General features: G+C 46.8%; 1 protein-coding gene across 1 annotated transcript; it reads right to left on the bottom strand.

Annotated features, from left to right (window-relative positions):
* Nucleotides 1-482: 482 nt before the first annotated feature.
* Nucleotides 483-1,421, bottom strand: LOC144760956 (olfactory receptor 5AP2-like). Its single transcript, XM_078646562.1, has one exon. The coding sequence runs from the start codon at nucleotides 1,419-1,421 to the stop codon at nucleotides 483-485; it is 939 nt and encodes a 312-aa protein (XP_078502688.1).
* Nucleotides 1,422-18,905: the final 17,484 nt, after the last annotated feature.

Here is an 18,905-nt window from a genome sequence, read left to right as displayed (position 1 = left end):
TTCTCCTCGTTTCGCCACCTTACACAAGATTTTCCCTGGTCTTAATTTTGGTGCTGCCTCCTTTTTACGCTGCCCTTGTAAATAGGGGGCAGCATTAAAATCAATGGCGTTGCAGTGGAAGGCCCACCGCAATACCCACTGTCTATGCGTGAAAGGGTGCCTTAAATACAAGGCAGCATTAGGCCATATTAAGTGCTTAATGCCCTTATCGTTTTCTCCCCTGAACTCGAATTAACTACATGTACCCTGAAATGCTGGGTTCCTAAATGTGCCTTTTACCCTATTGTAGGAAGAACACATCTGACATTTCTGCCTGCTATGTGCAGATGGACTTGCCCATTCCGGGCACGCCCAAGGTTAAACTTAATATATTTTAAGAAACATTCACTAATAACTTTTAAAATTCACAGACCCAAAGTCCCCTATTATCAACTCTCCAGTTGTATTATTTATACAATTTTGAAAGGCTGTGGTATCACTCATTACTGAAAAATTGTTTTCTGGTACAATAACTTTCTGAAAGCCTCTTTCACTTCATTATTTCTCAGGCTGTAAATGAGAGGATTCAGGGCAGGAATTATGACAATAGGGATGAGAGATATTCCTTTATACTGCTGTTCAGAAGAGCTTGAGTTGGGTAGTATCTCCATGAAAAAAGAACTGCCACAGAAGAGGAAAACTGAGGTGAGGTGGGAAATGCAGGTGGAGGCAGCCCGGCGACGTCCTGCTGTGGTGCGGATCCTGAGGATTGTAGCAACAATGTGGGAGTAGGAAACAACAATAGCAAAAAGGGAGCTTGCAACTACTAAAGCAGATAATCCAAAGCGTACCAAGTCATTTATTAGGATGTCAGTGCAGGACAGCTTCAGGAGCACAGGGAAATCACAACCAAAGTGGTTTATAACATCAGCACCACAAAAAGATAAACGAAATAAACATCCTACATGAATCAGAGAGTGTAGAAAGCCGCCTATATACGATGAAGAAGTCAAGAGCACACAGAGACCTTTCCTCATGATGACTGTATATAGCAGTGGGCTGCATATGGCCACATACCGGTCATAGGCCATCACCGCCAAGAGAAAGAACTCAGTACCGGCACAGGAAGAAAAGAAGTACACTTGAGTAAAACAGGCATAGAAAGAGATTGTTTTTTTCTTTCGAAGGAGATCAGCCAAAATCTTGGGTGAGAAAACATTAGAGAAAGAAAGATCCAAGAAGGAGAGCTGAGCAAGAAAGAAGTACATGGGTGTTTGTAGATGAGAGTAGCACCAAACAATAATCAGGATGCAGCCATTGCCCAGAAATGTGAATATATAAGCTGATAGGAACACAATGAAGAGAATCACTTGCAGGTCTGGATCATCTGTGAGTCCTAACAGGATGAACTCTGTCACACTGCTTTCATTTACTGAATTCATGACTATGGACTATAACTTCAATCTAAGGGAAAGGAAAAATATTTTTTTTCTGTTAAAGTATTCAACATACAATGACCTTATAAAAACATTCACCACATTAAGTATATATGAATCAAGTATTTAATCCCAACAAATTGGACATTTTAAGAATTATTAGTTAACATTCAAATTGACAAAAAAATTTGGGAATATGAAATTAATTACGGAGTTTGCTATTGGGGCATTTAACGGTCTAGTACATGGACTACATGGACTAACATATGTCGTCCAACTCTATTCAGAGTTTAATCATTGTAGAAAACATTTCTAATCATTGGGTTTCAAATCATTGTCCTACAGGCCCTCCCTGTCAGCACATTCATCTCATTTCAGACTCTCAGGAGCCAATGTTGAGTGGAGCACCCATAATCTCAACCATTATTCTCTTTTTTGGCAAACCCAAGAGGGGTGATACTGTTGCCCTAATAATGGATGATTGTCTGTGGTGTAAATGGCACCATCATGAATGAAATGCCTTCAATGACTCTGGCACTTTGGTACAAGCGGCCAGACAGGGTCAATGTTCCAGATGGGGACTGTTTGAAAGGCTGTGTGCCTCACTAATATGGATCCTTGAGTGCCCTGACTGGTAGTTCTTGCTCTGTGCCTACACCTACGTTGAACCTGTCAAAGATTACCCATGCAGAGGAGCAGAATAGAACTTTTGCACACATTTTCAATTGAATTGCAATTGTGTTGAAAATGCCCTATTTTTAAAGGAATTGAGACACATTTAAGAAAGATCACACCAAAAACCAATATGGGGGACTAAATATATGAATTTGTAATATTGAAAGGCAGAAATCACCAAGAAAAAGTAAAACAACAGTCAGAAATCACTGTTCACCTTTGACTGGGGCATTGGTGCAATTCAGGCAGACCATTATGTTGTAGAGGGCGGATACAGCAAGTCGGTCAAAGATTCTTCCTTCTGACTTAGTCGTTTTAATGGAGCTCAAGATCCCCTAACAGGGCAAGGTTGAAGGATATATCCAACAAAGTCTCTTTGAACCCAGAAAACTGGTTAATGAGGTCCCACTAAAACCAGTGGCTTTGGCAGGAAAAGCTCAGCATATGAAAATGCAACTTTCACGGTTGCTAAAGTCCTCTTGTCTAGCAGATACTTCACACCTATTCCCAAGAAATATTCCTACCTTCACAATTAGTCAAATGTTGTAGCTGCACATTTTTCAGTGGTTCAGACCCGAAGTTATATCAAATGTCCTTCTGAAATCAGACACCCTCGACGCTGAATCTTATGAGGGCAGTTCCTCTCTGCCACTTCTAGAGTTTCCAGGAAGTCTGGAACAGCACTTAAGGGGCCAGGACAAACTCCTGGAGCATTCACCAGCAAGGTCCAGTCCAATTCCATTTGGAAGTGGTTCACTGGTCACTCCAGGAAACAATGCCCTTTACAGCTTGTTACGTCCCTGCAACAATCCAGAAGATCCGCCAACAAATCAAATCAGGTGTTTTGTTAACTACTCACCCGCAAGGGTCTCAAGGCGCTGGTGGTGTGGGGGGTGGGGTTTTCGCAGGTTCCAGTCCGTCTGTCGAAGAGCAGGGTTTTGAGGTATCTTGCGAAGATGGGGAGCGATGTTATCTGTCTGAGGAGTAGCGGAAGGTCATTCCAGGCTCTGGCCGCACAGAAGAAGAAGGAGCGGCCTCCCTATCTGGTCTTTTTGGTCCGGGAGACCACGGCGTAGGAGAGCTGGGCTGATCGTAGGGTCCTTTGGGGTGCGTGGAATTTGAGTTGGCTGTTCAGGTATGTCGGTCCGGTGTTGTGGAGGGCCTTGTGAGCATGGGTCAGCATCTTGAAGGTGACTCTAGCTTCGATGGGGAGCCAGTGGAGTGTGCGCAGGTGCTGGGAGATGTAGCAGTGTCTTGGCAGGTTGAGGACCCGTCTTGGGGCGGTGTTTTGGATTTTCTGTTGCTTGCTGGTGAGGTTATTTTTTATTCCGGCATAGAGTACTTTGCAGTAGTCGAGCCTGCTAGTGACCAGGGCGTGAGTGACGGTTTTTCTGTGTTCGAGGGGGATCCATTTGAAGGTCTTACGTAGGAAGCGGAGGGTGTGGACACAGGAGGACGAGACGGAGTTGATCTGGCGGTCCATTTTGAGCTCTGAGTCCAGGATGATTACCAGGTTGCGCGCATGGTCAGTGGGGGTGAGCGGGCTTCCAAGGGTAGGGGGCAACCAGGTGTCGTTCCAGGCATCTGGGTTTGGGTCCATGATAGGTACTTCCGTTTTGTTGGTGTTTAGTTGTAGGCAGCTGTTTTTCATCCATTTGGCGACGGCTTCCATGCCTTCTCAAAAGTTGTGTCTGGTTGCGTTGGGTTTGTTGGATAGGGAGAGGATGAGTTGGGTGTCGTCTGCGTATGACACAATGTTGAGTCTGTAGGTTCTGACGATGGGGGCAAGCGGAGCCATGTAGACGTAGAAGAGCGTAGGGCTGAGGAAGGACTCTTGGGGCACTCCGCAAGTGTTAGGTGTAGGCTCCAAGAGGAAAGGGGGGAGTATGACCCACTGTGTTCTTCCAAAGAAGAAGGAGCAGATCCAGTCGAGGCCCTTTTCTTGGATCCCTATGTCGTGGAGTCTGGCTATTAGGGTGCGGTGAGAGACTATGTCGAACACCACTGAGAGGTCGAGGAGGATGAGGGCTGCTGATTCTCCTTTGTCCAGTAAGGTATGGATGTGGTCTGTTGCGGCGAGGAGGGCAGTTCCCGTACTGGGGGGTTTTCTGAAGCCGGATTGGGAGGAGTCGAGGATGTTGTGCTCTTCGCTGAATGTGGCGAGTTGGCTGTTGATGGCTTTCTCAAAGACTTTCTCTGAGAACGAGAGCAGGGAGACGGGTCTGTAGGTTTTTAGGTCAGTGGGTTCCGCCGAGGGTTTCTTCAGGAGGGGGTTGATCTCAGAGTCTTTCCAGTCGTCAGGGAATGAGGCGGTTGCCAGGGAGCGGTTGATGGTGTCGCAGAGCATGGGTGCAATGGTGTTGGCGGCTCTGTTGAATATGTGGTGAGCGCAGGGGTCCATGGGGGCCCAGGAGTGCATTGACTTCATTGTCTTCAGTCTATCATCAGTGGTGAGGGCTGTTCAGTTGTCGATCACTAGCTTCCAGGTGTCGGGGGTGGTTGGTGAGGGTTCAGTGTGTTGGTTGTCTTCGTCGAAGTTGTTGTAGATGCTCTTGATTTTGTGGTGAAAGAAGGTGCTGAGTTTGTCATAGAGGTCTTGTGAGGGAGGGATGTTGGTGTACTCGCTGGTGGGTTGGGCGAACTCCTTGATGATGCTGAAGAGTTCTTTGCTATTTTGTGCATGAGTGGAGATTCTGTCTTTGAGTGCTTTTTTCCTCTTTTTTCTGATGAGTTGGTGGTGGGCGTTGGTGGCGGCTCTGAATTATTGTGGGCTTCTGTGGATTTGGTGATCCTCCCCTCCTTTTTGAGGTGGCGGCAAGTGCGTCTGGCTCTCGAAGTTTGGTGGAGAACCAACTAGCTTTCTTCGCGTGGGTGTTGTTGTTTTTCTTGAGAGGGGCAATGGTGTTGGTGCTGTCGGAGATCCATCTGTGTAGGGTTCGGGCTGCGTTGTTGGCGTCCTCGTTTGCCATGCTTGGTTGGGGGTAGAGTTGCTGAGTGATGAGGTTAGCTGGTCGTCGGTGATTTTGGTCCAGTTTCTTCATGGGAGCAGGAGCTGGTGTCTGTGGATGATGGGTGTTCTGAAGGTGAAGTGAAGGCTTCGATGGTCAGTCCATGGGAGTTTGGTGGTGTGTCTAAAGGTGATGGAATTTCCTGTTGTGAGAGGGGGCTGAGTGTCCTGCTGAGTGTGTGGGTTCGGTCATGATCCAATGTTGTGGAGGTTGTCCAGGAGGGCTGTAGTGCTGGGGTCCAGTTGGTTGTCGAGGTGGAAGTTGAGGTCTCCCAGTAGGGTGTAGTTGATGGAGGCAATGGCATGTGGGGATATGATGTCCGTGATGGAGTTGCCGAAAAGTCCGCGGGGTCCAGGGGGTCAGTAGATGAGGGTTCCTCTGAGGGTGGAGGTAGGGCTGGCCAGTATCTTGAAGTTAAGGTGTTCCTTCAGGTCTGTGGGCTCATCAGAGAGTGTGCTCAGGCGGAGCGTGGATTTGTGGACAATGGTGATTCTATTACAGGACCAGGGGCTTCGGATTATGCTTCTCCTTTATTTGCTACTCACAGCAGCCAATGAAAACGTTTTGTATGCAAATAAAACTACATTTCCCGTGATGCTTGTTCATACATCACATCCCGTATAGCCCTATAAGAGCCACTGTATCCTGTTTCTCCTCCTCTTTCTTTGTTGCTCACGCAGAAAGTTAAGTGCTCACAAACTATACCATGCTTATTGTCTCATATTGACTGTTTAATTGATTTATAACCCTTATTGTGGGTAGTGCTTGCGCATTTATCGTGTTGGGATATTGTTTAATGTTTTACTGTTTTTAAAGTTTAACTGTCTTGCATTATGAGCGCGATATCGCGCTGTGTTCCGTCAGTGCTTGGCGCTGGGTTACGGAGTGCTCTGACACCAGTGCTCGTATCTCGCTGTGTCTACAGAGCCTGTGTTGAAAGGCTCCTGCTAGGAGCGGTCTAAAAGGTTTGGTGCGCTCCCCACCGGGAAAAGATGGGCGCGAGATCGCGCGGTGTACTGCACGTGCTGGATGCTGGTTGCAGAGTGCTCTCACACCAGCACGGTGTTTCCCGAGCCTCCGGCAATGTTGGAACGCTCCCGCTGGGAGCGGTATGAAAATTGGTGCACTCCCCGCTGGGAGCACCGAATCTCTCTGACGCGGGCGGCCCGTTTGGGCTTTAATTAAATCCCGCTGGCCTCTCAGGGTGCAGCGCTAAATTCTGCAGCATTTTCTATACGCCATCACCGACCAGAGTTCGAATCTCGCCAAAACTGTAAAAGTATCCCCTGGTGGTAAATTTCAACTACGTGCTTTCTAGATAATGATGATTAATGTGGCATAGTGGTTAAGGTCTCTGCCCATGTTCCAAAGGTTCAGGGTTCGAATCTGGGTTTTTCCTGTTTGTATTTCAAAGTTAAATTGTCCTTACATTTACCTTACTATTTAAATTTAAAATTATGTCGAATTTTAGGTCTGATTTTTTTAGGATGAAGGTTGCCACTTTTCGAAACTACACTTTCTATGGTGGGCGCGTTAGCGCTAATTCGTTTGGCCCACTCTGGCCTAGAATAAGGCCACTCCTGCGGAAACGGAGATGACGCTCTGCCACTTGCTTACTGCTTAACTACTTGGGCATACCAGCGATAAGCATAAATGACTTTACCCGGCTGAGCACAGAATTAAAATGCTCCCTCAGAAGCAGAGAAACCGCACTGTCGTTTGCAGCATTAATAGAGTCACTGTGGGACAGTGGTTAAGGTCTAGATTATTTCTCAAAGGTTAGGTGTTCAAATAATGGTGTTTTAATGATTATGATTTTTTTCTGCATTACTCCAGTCACTTCTATGGGGTTGTTCTGTAACTGCACGGTGTCGCGCCTTCACCACCACAGGCTATCCCTAGTAGCTGAGTGCGGTTATGGAGTCATAATGTTCGGGTGTGCGTAGCCCAATTGGGCTACATTTGGGCAGCTTTGGCCTACGCACATCGCACGCGTTCCCTGTTTGCTACGAGATTCATGGTGCCTCGTCCTTTACATGGAGCAGTTTTTTCCTGGTACACCTTCCCAGCTGTAATAATAGGCTGGCCCTTGGAGTGCTCACACGCTCCTGGTATTTCACTATAACTCTGACGCCCTCGGGGCTGGAATATTTTGACTACAGCTTTGCTGAGGAGCCGATACATTATTAATTTTCAATTTTACTGTGCACAGGGTTGTCTCCCCCTCTACTCCTCCATTACGCTGTGCTTTGGACAACAATATTGAATACGGATATCCCTTGACAATGCATGGTTGGGATATATAAGGAGGATGTCACCTATTCGAAAGGAGCGCACAAGTCTCCTAAAATAACTCTCCTGACGCTCCAGTTCTCCACGTCCTTGAGTAGGTCAACCGGGCCCCAGATATGACAGTTCCTGGCTCAGGGTAGCCTTGATTGACGCCCATCATCATTCTTAAGTCACAAATCCTTGGGCATGATTTTTTCCCTATCTCACCAACACGACGGACATTGGGGCCTCCGCGCGCGTTCGACGGGGCTTAGACAAGGCAACACTAGTTTACAGTTAGAGGCGCTGAGGCCTGATGTTCTTGTTACTGTTGAAGTATTGCCAGACGTCAAAACCAGTCTCCTTCTTCTCTACTTGTCACAGAAAGGGTTCTCCCAGACCTGACAGGATGCCAAGACAAAATCCTAGTGATAGTCGGCCACAAAAAGTGATAGGCGTCTGTATGCCGCCATCTGTGCCAGCTCTCCCGAGAGATGTAACTCCTTTCATAAGGATAGACAACTTTGACATCCTGACTGCGCTGGCAATTTGCGACGGATCACCTCTGGGACAGCTTCGTTATTGGTTGCATCTATAATATGTAGACATACTTTGCTTGTGGTCACAACCTCTGGAATTAGGAGGGTCGTTCACGATGCCGGTCCTTTACGGACTGTTTAGGGATTCCTACTAGTTTTACCAATTACTTTCCCATCATATTCCACAATTTCTAACATATAGCATTCAGGAGCGCGTCTAGCTGTCGCTATTTTCCCTTCCCTTCATTCGCGGCTGTTCCAATGATGGACCTGATGATTGATGATATAGTTTTCTTCCAGGCCCCTTCAGCTCTCTAGTGCTCACCAAGTTACTAAATAGATGATTACTCCCCCAAGGGAACAAGGTATCTTCCCATTCATGTTTAGCAGGATATATATATAGGTTTATCTTAACACAGACATAGGCCTTGGCCTCACACCTTTCCCAACGGCAGATTTCCTCTTCAGCTTCCAATTGCCCTCGGGGTTACAATATGTACTGGCCTATTCCAGTTATAACTTCGATACGCTTGTGTCTCTTGGATTAGATTTTCCAGGGTTATCTTGTTCCTACACAGCTCAGCTATATATTTCACGTTCCAAATTAGGGAGCTACAATGAGCCTTTTTGGATGTTATCCATGCAGAGGGCCCCATTTCGGGTGGTTGCCAAAGTAGTGGTACGCTTAGCATTGTCAATCAAACAGTTTTTCCTGCCTTTCAGTCATTCACCATGCGCAATATCTCTGCTGTGAGAGCTATAAACAAGTATAAGAGTACAAGGTCATCTTCCTAGTGGAGTTGGTCAAGGACCCTTGGCATTCTGCCGGAATTCTCAGATTAGGTTATTGCAGAATACAACCCATAGCAAAAGAGGACAGTGATGGACTGGTACTTCTGGTATCCACAGATGGCAATGGGTGGCAGCTTCACCCGAAAGACTTTTAGTAGTTGTAAGCCTTTTCGCGTTCTTGTTTCACAGACCCTTTTAGTGGCAGGACTGATTTGTCAGTTACAGACATTCCAGTTGGAGGTCAGATCCATTGGGCAAAGGCTGTAGGCCTTGTCTCACCACAGTCGTGGGACAGAATTATGTTCCCCTCCATTCTATCCTATTTTCAGAGAATGGGGACGCAAATTTTGCACCAAATAAGCGGAAGCGATATTTGCAATTCTTGCGTGGAAGTCTCCATTTTGTATTTCCAGTACTCCTTGAGACGGTGGCATCCTGCTCAGAGTCCTTTGTGACCCTTTACAATATTCCAGGTTTCTCATGCAGAAGAGCTCATGTAAATTGGGGCAGCTGTCCTTTATAATATACCAAGGAGCTACAGCTCGCAGGCTAGTCATGTGCCTTTAGGTAGCACAGGGTCAGGGTTCGAAACATGTCAATGCAGTAAATACAGTTTCTCCAGGTGGTATATTTCAAACAATGTTTTTTGGTTACGGTTTAAGTTTTTTCTGGCATTAACGGCAAATTGCCGGGTTTTCGGACAAGCTGCTGACTTTCATTTAGCAACCCGGAGTCATTCCATTCATGCACAATACGTTTTGACATCAGAAGGTTGCAGTTGTTGGTACGTACACCGCGCGTCAGCTCTGTGAGTACTGATTTTTCCTACTTTGTGAAGGTTTTATCAGATAATGTACATGGATTTCAGTAGCATTGACTTCACAGCGGCCATTTCGGCCGTTTCTGCGACCCACTCTAAGATTGAGGCAAGTTGTTGAACTTGCGCCGTTTTTTTGTGGTACTTTTTAGTAGCGTAAAACCCTAGACCAGAATAATCCTCTCTGTGGAAGGTTCTCTCGCTTTCCTTATTTGAAAAGTGGCCAAATAATAATATGACGACAAGAACTCAACTATTGCCAGGCTGTGTTACAAGGCCTTTCCACCTCTTGGTGTTCCTACGGCGTGACAAGCTCTCGATATACAGGTATAGTATCTACTCCAGAAAATTTGCACTATAAATAATGTCATGACTACATATGGTCAGGGTCTGTACACATAAAGTTTTCGAAATAATGCAATTTATGTGTGTTTTCCATACCTTAAGGCTTACAAGGGTGATCCTCGGCTTTACTACCTGAGGTGATTACATTACAGACATTTTTTACATATGTGTCTGAGGCTTTTATAGCCGGTGGTTGATGGCAATTATGCCAGGATACGATATTCATAACCAAATGTTTGAGACAGAGTTTGTTTGAGGGACCATACTTCTCAATATTGTTTGATGATTTCCATTGTTCAGGACGTTTCAAATTCTACTGATTGATTTTCTCAGCCTATATTTAAACAGTTTATTATGAACTGGTGGGTGATATATCTGTAGTTGTGTTGGATAAGTGTTAAACTAGCATAATTTGAAGCCTCCGGTCCTGTAATAGAATAAAAAAATAGCTAGCATTCGTGCCAAGAATTTGCTATTCTATTAAGGAGACGGAGGCGAGGATTATCCCACTCGGTTTTATTACAATATTGGTAATAATTACCCACCCGCATGTACTTGATATTCTGTATAAGCAGAAGTTACGGGTTTTCCCTGTCTCATTCCTTTCAGATTTGTGAAAAGAAGACGGAGCAGGTGCACTTCTGGTTTAGAAGACGTAAACTTACCAGTTTGAATATGGTTTTTCCACGTTGGAGGATGATTATTGGGACTCACATTCCTTGTTTTTGGACTGAAATTATTAATGTTATTGACTGTTAAGTTTCGAGCAAAGAAAGAGGAGGAGAAACTGGATACAGTGGCTCTTATAGGGCTATACAGGATGTTATTAATGGACAAGCATCACGGGAAATGTTGTTTTCTTTGCATACAAAACGTTTTTTATTGGATGCGGTGAGTAGCAAATAAAAGAAAGAAAAGCATAATTCTTGCCTCCGTGTCCTTATTAGAATTGAAAATTCTTTGCGCGAATGCTAGCTAATTTTTTATTCCTCCACCCGGGCGGGTGTCCTTCCTGTAGATCTTGCATCTTTTGGGAATGGCGATGCCGATGTCCAGTCCCGAGGTGGTGTTGGCCCAGGTTTCGGTAAAGAATACCACGTCCGGGGTAGTACTGTCAAGGAGGTCCCAGATTTCAGTAGCGTGCTTGTGTAGGGATTGGACGTTGAGAAGGATGCATTGCAGGGTCTTCTGTTTGGTTGTGTTCTAGCGGATGGATTGCGCTGGGTCAGTGATATTGGCGGTGCTGCAGGTGAGCTGGCAGCGGTGACAGCTGAAGGGTCCGTGGGTGGTGATGCTAGCTTGCAGTTGCTGTTGTGGCCTGGGTTGAGAGCGTGTAGTTCCGCTCGGTCGTAGCGTTGGCGGTGCAGAGATCCAGGGTTCCTGGCACTGGTCGCAGTCGGGTCGCAAACGGGCGCTGAGCGGCTTTCCTTTGTCGCCCTGGCTGCCATTAAGTAGGGGTCGGGGAGCGCTGGACAGCTGGGCAGCGGGAGCGGGGAGGGGAGCTCGATTGGGCCGGTTGCACTGGTCATGCTAGGGGGAGGGACCGTGTGGGCGGCAGCAGTGGGGAAAAAATGGGCTGAAAAAGGCAAAAGGAAAAAGACTAAAAGAGAGATAAAAGTGCAAATAAGGCAGCACAAGTGCAAGAAAGAGTGGAGGAAAGACACAGGGGACACAGGAGGATGAAAGAGGGAGATTGAGATGAGGGCAAAAAATGAGTGAAAAAACGGAGGAAAGACACAGAGGGAGAGTGAAGGGGGGATCATGAAATGAGTGGAAAACAAAAGAAAAAGTGCAAGAAAGAGTGGAGGAAAGACACAAATGGATGATGTTGCCACTTTGCTTAATATCCCTACTGATTATAGTTGCTCGAGTGGGTTAAGACCTAAGTCTATCTTCATTCCTCAAGGTGCTCAGTTTGCTTCTATCGATCTATACACCAAAAAAAACACTTGAAGAATTTCATAAATTAGAAGATTTGGAATTGAAAAAACGGATCAGCAGGGATGACAATTTGACTAAAGAGGAGCGGGTAGCGTTACGTTGTTTAAGGTCAGATCAGAGCATTGTAATTCAAGCTACCGATAAAGGAGGCAATATTGTTGTTTTGAACAGGTCTGACTACTGCCAGGAGATAAATAGGCAGTTACAAGATACTTCTTGCTATTCAAGGTTGAGTGGAAATCCCATTAGTCAGGCGTCTAAGTTGATAAATGAAAAACTATATGCATGGAAAGAAGAGGGCTTATTAGATGAAATGATGGGAAAATTACAGAAAATGGAGGTAAGACCCAGAAGGAGAGTGAAGGGAGGAGATAGAAGTGAGGGGGAAAACGAGTGAAAAAGGAAAGAAAAAGCGGAGCAAGAGAATGGAGACAGAGGTCCACCAGGCTTGAGACGCAGGTGGAGTAGGGCCTCGAACACCAACACTTGAGAGTGCAGGGGCTCGGGAGAGGGCCTTACTTAATGGTGGAGCTGCGAGGGAGGTAGAGCAATTTCACTGACAATGAGTGGCCAACAGACCCTTGGAGTCCACTTCTTAGGCCAGGGTACAGGTGGAAGCAGGTTAAGCCCTTCAGGTCTCCTTACAGGTTACAGACAGCAGGTACAGTCCCATTTTAGTCTGTCACAGATCCAGAAAGTGTTCTCAGGAGCAGATGGTGAGGTGCTACTTTTGATCAATTCACTAGTCAGTTGGTGCGGATTACTTGTCGTCGCTCCTTGACCAATAAGAATAAGCTTCCCGTGGGCAAACTTTCCAAATTTTGCACCACATCCTGCTTTCCTAAATTCAACCCATCCCACAATGCACAATTTTCTGAAAAATCCAACATGGTAAAACTTTTTTATCCAAGAAGGTAACTTGCAGCATATCTAGTGATGTTTTGAAGGTAATGAGCAGTTTCCTCCCACTCAACCACTCTAACCTGATTCTGGGACCACCACACTGCTCCCTCGAAACTAAAGTGAGAAAGATACAGTGTGTTTTTGAGTAAAAGACGGCTCTTCTCCAGGCTTCCTTTATCATTTATTGAATAATTGAAGTCCTTTGAATAGTCCTAAACTGCCCTCCTTGGGTCAAGCTGGGTCACATTTCAGAACTCATCAAAGTAGGCTAGCTACAGGCAGGCTAAGGCTAATGAGCCTGCAGATGTGTCAGGCAAGAAAAGTATAACTTTTTACAAGTTATTTTCGAGTATATTTTACTCTGTAGATGTTTCCAAATCAAATACATAAAATTAAAATTTTTACTGTGCTCTTTCTTTCTCTTCATAGCTACAGCTGTAACAGTGAAAATAACATTTGCAGACTATTCACTAAAGGAACATGCAAGCATTAACATCTTGCAAGTTTTACTTTTATATACAAGGCACCCTTCCTTTTGCGTTACTAGTCCTACTAAGGGGCAACTGACTTAATATTTAAACATAGGGCTTCCCTCATGTTCAATCACGTTCAGTTATTTAATCATAGCTCTGAAATTGATGGTGCAGTGAAATGTATTGGACATCTTTCCCTAAAGGGATGTGTGCTACATCAAGGCTGTCACTCAAAGTAGGTAAAGTAGCCCAGTGAATTCTGTGACATCTCTGTATTCCTACATCTCATTTCCTGGAACCCCACCTGTCACAAGAAAAAAAAATCAAGTAGCATCACATTAGGAAATAACTGTACTTGTTGCTCGCAACTGTTAAGCAAAGTGAGTGAAGGTTTCTATCTACCACATAGAAAACACAAGATAATTGTTGTTTTCCATGTGAGCGACAGAGATCCAGACAGACTGTGTGCCTAGTCCAGTCAGTTAGGTAGAAATAAGTGGTTGGTCCTTATTACATATTTTGTCTTAGAAATTAAACACGTGTCTGTCTGATGGCGCAGGATGGAACTATTGCCAGATAAGCTTCCATGAGGAGCTCATGAACTGTATGAATGCATCACTGCACTCATGGATTTCTGCCAAAAAGAGGGTGGTATGATGCTAAGAGGAAGCCACTGAAGTGAGGCTTTTGCAGGTAATCTTAGTGGGGTTCTGCCTGTTCTCTTGGATTTCGGTGCTGTTTAAAAAATTCCTTCAGTCCGAAAACATTCCATACGCTATTTTGTATTCTGCGCGTCTGCATTTGGGATCGGAGGGGAATTTCAGAATCTTCACAACCCCAAATACGGCGTGTGATGGTGTGGACATGTACTCGGATATTTTTGTACTAGAGCATGTGATTCTATGTTTGCTCGTTTTGGTGCATGCAGATATTTCTGTATGTATGCTTATGTCTGTGCGTGTGATGGTGTGTGCATGTACTTGAGTGTTTTTGTACTAGAGCATGGGATTGTATGTGTGCTTGTGCGTGTGGATGCTTCTGTATGCATGCTTGTGTGCGCCCTCAGTTTGCGTATGAGTGTGCACGCACATTTGTGTTTTCTTGTGCATGTCTGTGCGTGTGATGGTGTACGTGTGCATGTACCTGTGTGTACGTTCTTGGGTATTTTTGTTCTGGAGCTTGTGATTGTATGTGTGCTTGTATTTTTAGTAGTTTCTATATGTGTGCATGTGTGTGTGTGCGTCTGTGTGTGTTTGAGAGTGTGAGAGCATTTGCGTGTGCTTTTGCATGTCTGTGCATGTGATGGTGTTTGCGTGTGCATGTACTTGGGTGTTTTTGTACTAGAGCATGGGATTTTATGTGTACTTGTGTTTTTGGATGTCTCTATGTGCTTGTGTGTGTGTGCTTATGTGTGCATATGAGAGTGTGTGCCCACATGTGTGTGTGCTTGTGCATGTCTGTGCATGTGATGGTGTGTGCACACTGGATTTGTTATTCTCTGGCAGCCACTGTTCTGGAAATTGACTCAAACTGCCAGATGCCTGACCTTAACATGGCCACCAGTGTACATTAAGGTCTCCTGCCTGACCTCAAGATGGCTTCCATAGTGGTCCCCTCCACATTGTTTTACTTCCCTGGGACAACAATTGGACATTGATCAGACCTTAAACCTATCCCCTAATCTGCTTAGACATCAGGGCATGGAAAATGTGGAACGTATCCCAGATTGTGGAGAACAAGTGATTTGGCTGATTCCCAGTGGAGCTACCATATGGCTATAGAGGGACTCCCCCCCCGCCATCACCTACCCAGCCGGACCTTGAGCAGATCTTCCCCTCATCTCTACGTCCTATCTTCCTCCTACCCCTTTACCCTATCCCCTTACCCTTCCTTGCACCTTGTCACCTTGTCCCCTATGTTCTTTAATGTGATGTGATGTGATGTGAAAAGCATTTGTAAAGCGCAGCGTACACTGTACGGTTCCTTGGCGCTGGGGAGAGTGACGGTAGCAACAGCCGGAAGGGTATGAGGGGAGCGAAGGAATGGCAAGAGTGAGGGCGAAGAAGGCACAGAGGGAGCAAAGAGGAGAGGGAGGTTAGATATGGTTGTACGCCGAGCGGAAAAGGTGGGTCTTGAGAAGGGATCTATAGTGAGAGTAAGGCGAGGCCGATCTTATGTCAAGGGGAAGGGAGTTCCAGAAATATGGAGCCAGGAATGAAAACCTTAGGCCGCCCCATTTCTTGCGTTTGACTTTGGGAACTTTAAGAAGAGCCAGATGGGCTGAGCGCAGATTGCGGGAGGGGACATATGGGTGAATGAGAGAGGAAATGAACAGAGGACCAAGGCCGGCAAGAGATTTAAAGACGAGGCAGCCTAACTTAAATTTGCAGCGTTCAGAGACAGGAAGCCAATGCAGGGATTTTAGCAGAGGACGGGTGTGGTGGTGCCTCGGTTGAAGGAAAATGAGGCGAGCCGCCTGGTTCTGGACGAGCTGCAAGCGCTTAAGCTGATAGTCAGGGATGCCTACGTACAAGGAATTGGCGTAGTCAATTCTGGAGATGACTAGCGCCAGAAGAGCCAGGGTAAGGGCTTCGGTGGTGACGAAACGCACGATTTTCCTGATTTTGCGGAGTTGGTAGAAGCACGAGGAGACAGTGGCATTTATCTGGGGCTTCACCGAAAGGTCTTTGCTGATGATAACCCCCAGACTTTTTGCCGAATCCGTGGGATGGGGAGGAAGACCCAAGCAGAAGTTGGAGTTCCAGGGGTTTGAGGGGCCGCCGACAAGAACCAATTCGGTCTTGTCGGGGTTTAGTTTCAGGTGGTTTGCTCCCATCCAGTTGCTGATGTGGCAGAGGGTGGCTTGAAAATCAGAAACTGACTGGTCCAAGGAGTCGATGTTAAAGACTAACTGGATGTCATCCGCATAATTAAATGCGGAGACATTTTTATATCGGAGGGACCTAATTAGAGGGGTAAGATATAGGTTGAAAAGGAATGGGGACAAAGAGGATCCCTGAGGCACGCGGCAAGTCAGCCTGACCCTGTCCGCAGAGAACTGGGATAGCCGGACCGCTTGTTGGCGGCTGGTGAGGAACGAGCGAACCCAATCAAGGGCGGTACCCTCAATCCCTGCCTGCCTGACACGGTCGACCAAGATGGCGTGGTCGACCGTGTCAAAGGCGGCCGACAGATCCAAAAGTACCAGGGCCTGGCTGGAGTTGGAATCAGCTCCCTTGCGCAGTTCTTCCATAACAGAAAGTATGACCATCTCTGTCGAGTGGGCAGGTCTAAATCTGGCCTGTTGGGAATCAAGAAAATGGGACTGCCCGATAAAGGAGCTCAGGATGTTAGTAACATGAGTCTCAAGCACCTTTCCAAGGTAAGGGAGGAGGGAGATGGGGCGGAAGTTGCTCATGATAGTGGGATCGGCTATAGGTTTTTTTAGAATAGGTACTACCTCGGCTGTCTTGAAGATGCTAGGGACTAGGCCGGAGGTGATAGAGTGGTTCAGCAGTGCCAGGGGGGGGGGGGGCGGGGCAAGCAGTAAAGGCCTTGCATAAGATCTTAGGGGGGCAGCAGTCAGTGGGAGATCCTGAGGTAACTTTGTTGAGGAGGGCGGGAAAATCCGCCTCCGTAATGGAGGGAATCTGGGTGAGAAGCTGGGGGTTGAGGGGATCAGAACGGGGGTTGGCTGGGGGCACTGAAGAGTCCGATGGGTGCGGTACCGAGATGCTATTTTTGATTTTTGCATTTTTCTCAATGAAGAAGTGGTTGAGGGAGTCACATAGCTTCTGAGAAGGGAGGGGTTTGATGGAGACCCTATCAGGATCGGATAACTCCTCCACAATCGAGAAGATGCGTTTGGTTTTGTTAGCTGACTCCACAATTTTGTTGGAGAAATGCGTGGTTTTCGCTAGCCCAATGGAGGATTTGTACCCTTTGAGAAGGGATAAGAACTCTGCCTTAGCTTCAGGGGCGCAGTTTTTGCACTATCGGTGCTCGGCTTCTCTAAGACCGAGTTTTTGAGCTTTAAGGTCCTCAGAAAACCATTTCTGAGCATCATGAGGGCGTCTGATTTTGATCCGTTTAAAGGGGGTGACCGCATCACTGGCGGATTCGAGCCAGTGGCTTAGATTTAAGGCGTGTGTGTCTAATGACTCGGATTCCGGGGGTAGGGAGGTGCTAAGTAAGTTGATGAATTGACTGGTATCAGCTTTGTTCCAGTTTCGGGCGAAGAAGTTAGTTTTGTGGGGCCTACTGGGACAGGTAAGCGTTTTAAGGGAGAAGGAAATGAGGAAATGGTCGGACCAAGCACACGGCAGTATACGGGGGACCGAGATCGTTAGATTGGAGGTCCAGATCTGGTCCAGTGTGTGGCCTTTGATATGCGTGGCGATGTTAATGTGTTGGCAGCAATTCAGGCTGCACAGCAGATCGGAGAAGGCCGCCGAGCTGGCGCTTTCCTTCTCATCCTGGGGCCAGTAATTAAAGTCTCCAAGGACTAGAATTTTAGAGTTATTGATGACTACCTGGGATAACAAGTTTCCGAACATAGATGGAAAATCGGGCATGGATTGAGGGGGGCGGTATACTAAAACACAGATAAGGGGTGATGCTGAGGAATCCAGTCTGAGTGCAAGGCAGTGAACTTGAGGAATACATGGTAAGGTGAGAGTGGAAAATCTAATAGAGAGCTTGATGATGGCTGCCACACTCCCTCCGGGTTTACCGGGAGTCCTATTGGCCTGAAGGATGTAATAGCCAGATGGAATGGCCGCCAGAATATCAGGGGAGGAGCCATCATGCAGCCAGGTTTCGGTTAGAAACAATATGTCGGGATTATCGGTGTCTAGGAGATGAAAGATTTCCGTCTGATGTTTGGTGAGTGAGCGAGTGTTAAGGTAGCACACTTTAAGCTCGGGGCTGGGGGGCAAGGTCAGAGGGGGGAGGGAGAGATAAGTTGAGGAGAAGTAGAGACTATGCGTGCATCAAGCTCAGGAAAAGAGTTTCGGGTGTGACCCAGGCCCAGATGGTTAAGCTGCAAGTGTACAGTTGGGGCTAAAGGCCATGGGGCGTGCAGGTCGAGTAGGTCCCCAGGGGAGTATTGGATGAGGTGGGCAGAGTGACATGCCCCGTGCCCCGGTCGGTCGCGGACGGGCGCAGACGGGCTTGCCTTAGGCGCGCCCGCTGCGCTCGTCCGCTGCGCGTCCGGGGGATGCACATGATTTATGGGCGAGTGGGGATGTTAGAGGGGGCGTGGCCAGCGAAAGTGGGCGTGTCCTGGGGAGTTCAGGAAATGGCGGCAGAACGTAATTTCAAGCCCGCGGCAGCGATAAGTCCTCTGCGCGGGGGATGCCAGGTGAGAAAAGAAAATAATAAGTGCCCAGGAAGGGGATTAACAAGTATAAAAACACACAATTTCTACACGTTTTTTAAAAATTACAAGCAGTCAATACTCCCGGCTTCCGCCTCAGGAGGTTGCTAGCGAAATTTCGGGCGCTTGTAGTCAGCGCGGGTTTAAGTAGCCTGGTGAGAGGGCGTAGCCAGCGAAAGTGGGCGTGTCCTGGGGAGTTCAGGAAATGGCGGCAGAACGTACTTTCAAGCCCGCGGCAGCGAAAAGTCCGCTGCGCGGGGGATGCCAGGTGAGAAAAGAAAATAATAAGTGCCCAGGGAGGGGATTAACAAGTTTAAAAACACACAATTTCTACTTTTGCTTTTCTTGA

This window comes from Lissotriton helveticus, chromosome 1_1 (assembly GCF_964261635.1).
Source record: "Lissotriton helveticus chromosome 1_1, aLisHel1.1, whole genome shotgun sequence".
Lineage (NCBI taxonomy): Eukaryota > Metazoa > Chordata > Amphibia > Caudata > Salamandridae > Lissotriton > Lissotriton helveticus.
This window is presented reverse-complemented; position numbering and strand designations above follow the sequence as displayed.